The sequence below is a fragment of the Sinocyclocheilus grahami genome, unplaced genomic scaffold (genome assembly GCF_001515645.1).
Source record: "Sinocyclocheilus grahami isolate Dianchi unplaced genomic scaffold, SAMN03320097.WGS_v1.1 scaffold12520.1, whole genome shotgun sequence".
Lineage (NCBI taxonomy): Eukaryota > Metazoa > Chordata > Actinopteri > Cypriniformes > Cyprinidae > Sinocyclocheilus > Sinocyclocheilus grahami.
Genome location: NW_015514465.1, coordinates 5545 through 5953, shown reverse-complemented (window position 1 = coordinate 5953; position 409 = coordinate 5545). Strand labels below are relative to the sequence as shown.

The following is a 409-nucleotide window of genomic DNA, read 5'->3' as shown; positions in this document are numbered from 1 at the left end:
AAGACCAAGTGGGTGTCTGATAAACTGCTCAGCCTTGAGCAGGGGATGGTGGTCCTCATCCGCAAGGTAAATCAATAGCAACACAGCGTCTCACATTGCAACAGTGCCAAGCAGCATTTTCACTCCGGTTTCTCCCCAGATGCTGGATGAAGGGATTCTGACGTCCTCGTCTATCTTCGAGCATACGCTGACCCCATACAATGAACAGTCCCCAGAGGTGCTGGAGTCCGTTCTCAGGGACTACAACCTACTCATCTGCTTCAAGAAGGACGCCCACAAGATGGAGACCTTCCTCAAGCTACTCAAATGCCGTCAGAGCAACAAGCTCAGCTTTCCTACTAAACATGCATCTTATATTGAAAGATTTTTTTTTTCTGAAGTGTATGTTGAATTGGCAGCAGTAACCAAA

The 409-nt window shown here is 47.4% G+C and overlaps 1 protein-coding gene across 1 annotated transcript; it reads left to right on the top strand.

Moving 5' to 3' along the window:
• Window positions 1-3: 3 nt before the first annotated feature.
• Window positions 4-346, top strand: LOC107578883 (somatolactin-like; the record flags this gene model as incomplete). Its single annotated transcript, XM_016264786.1, has 2 exons — window positions 4-66; window positions 140-346. Coding segments are annotated over 2 exons (270 nt in total), but the record flags the coding sequence as incomplete, so codon positions are not given.
• Window positions 347-409: the final 63 nt, after the last annotated feature.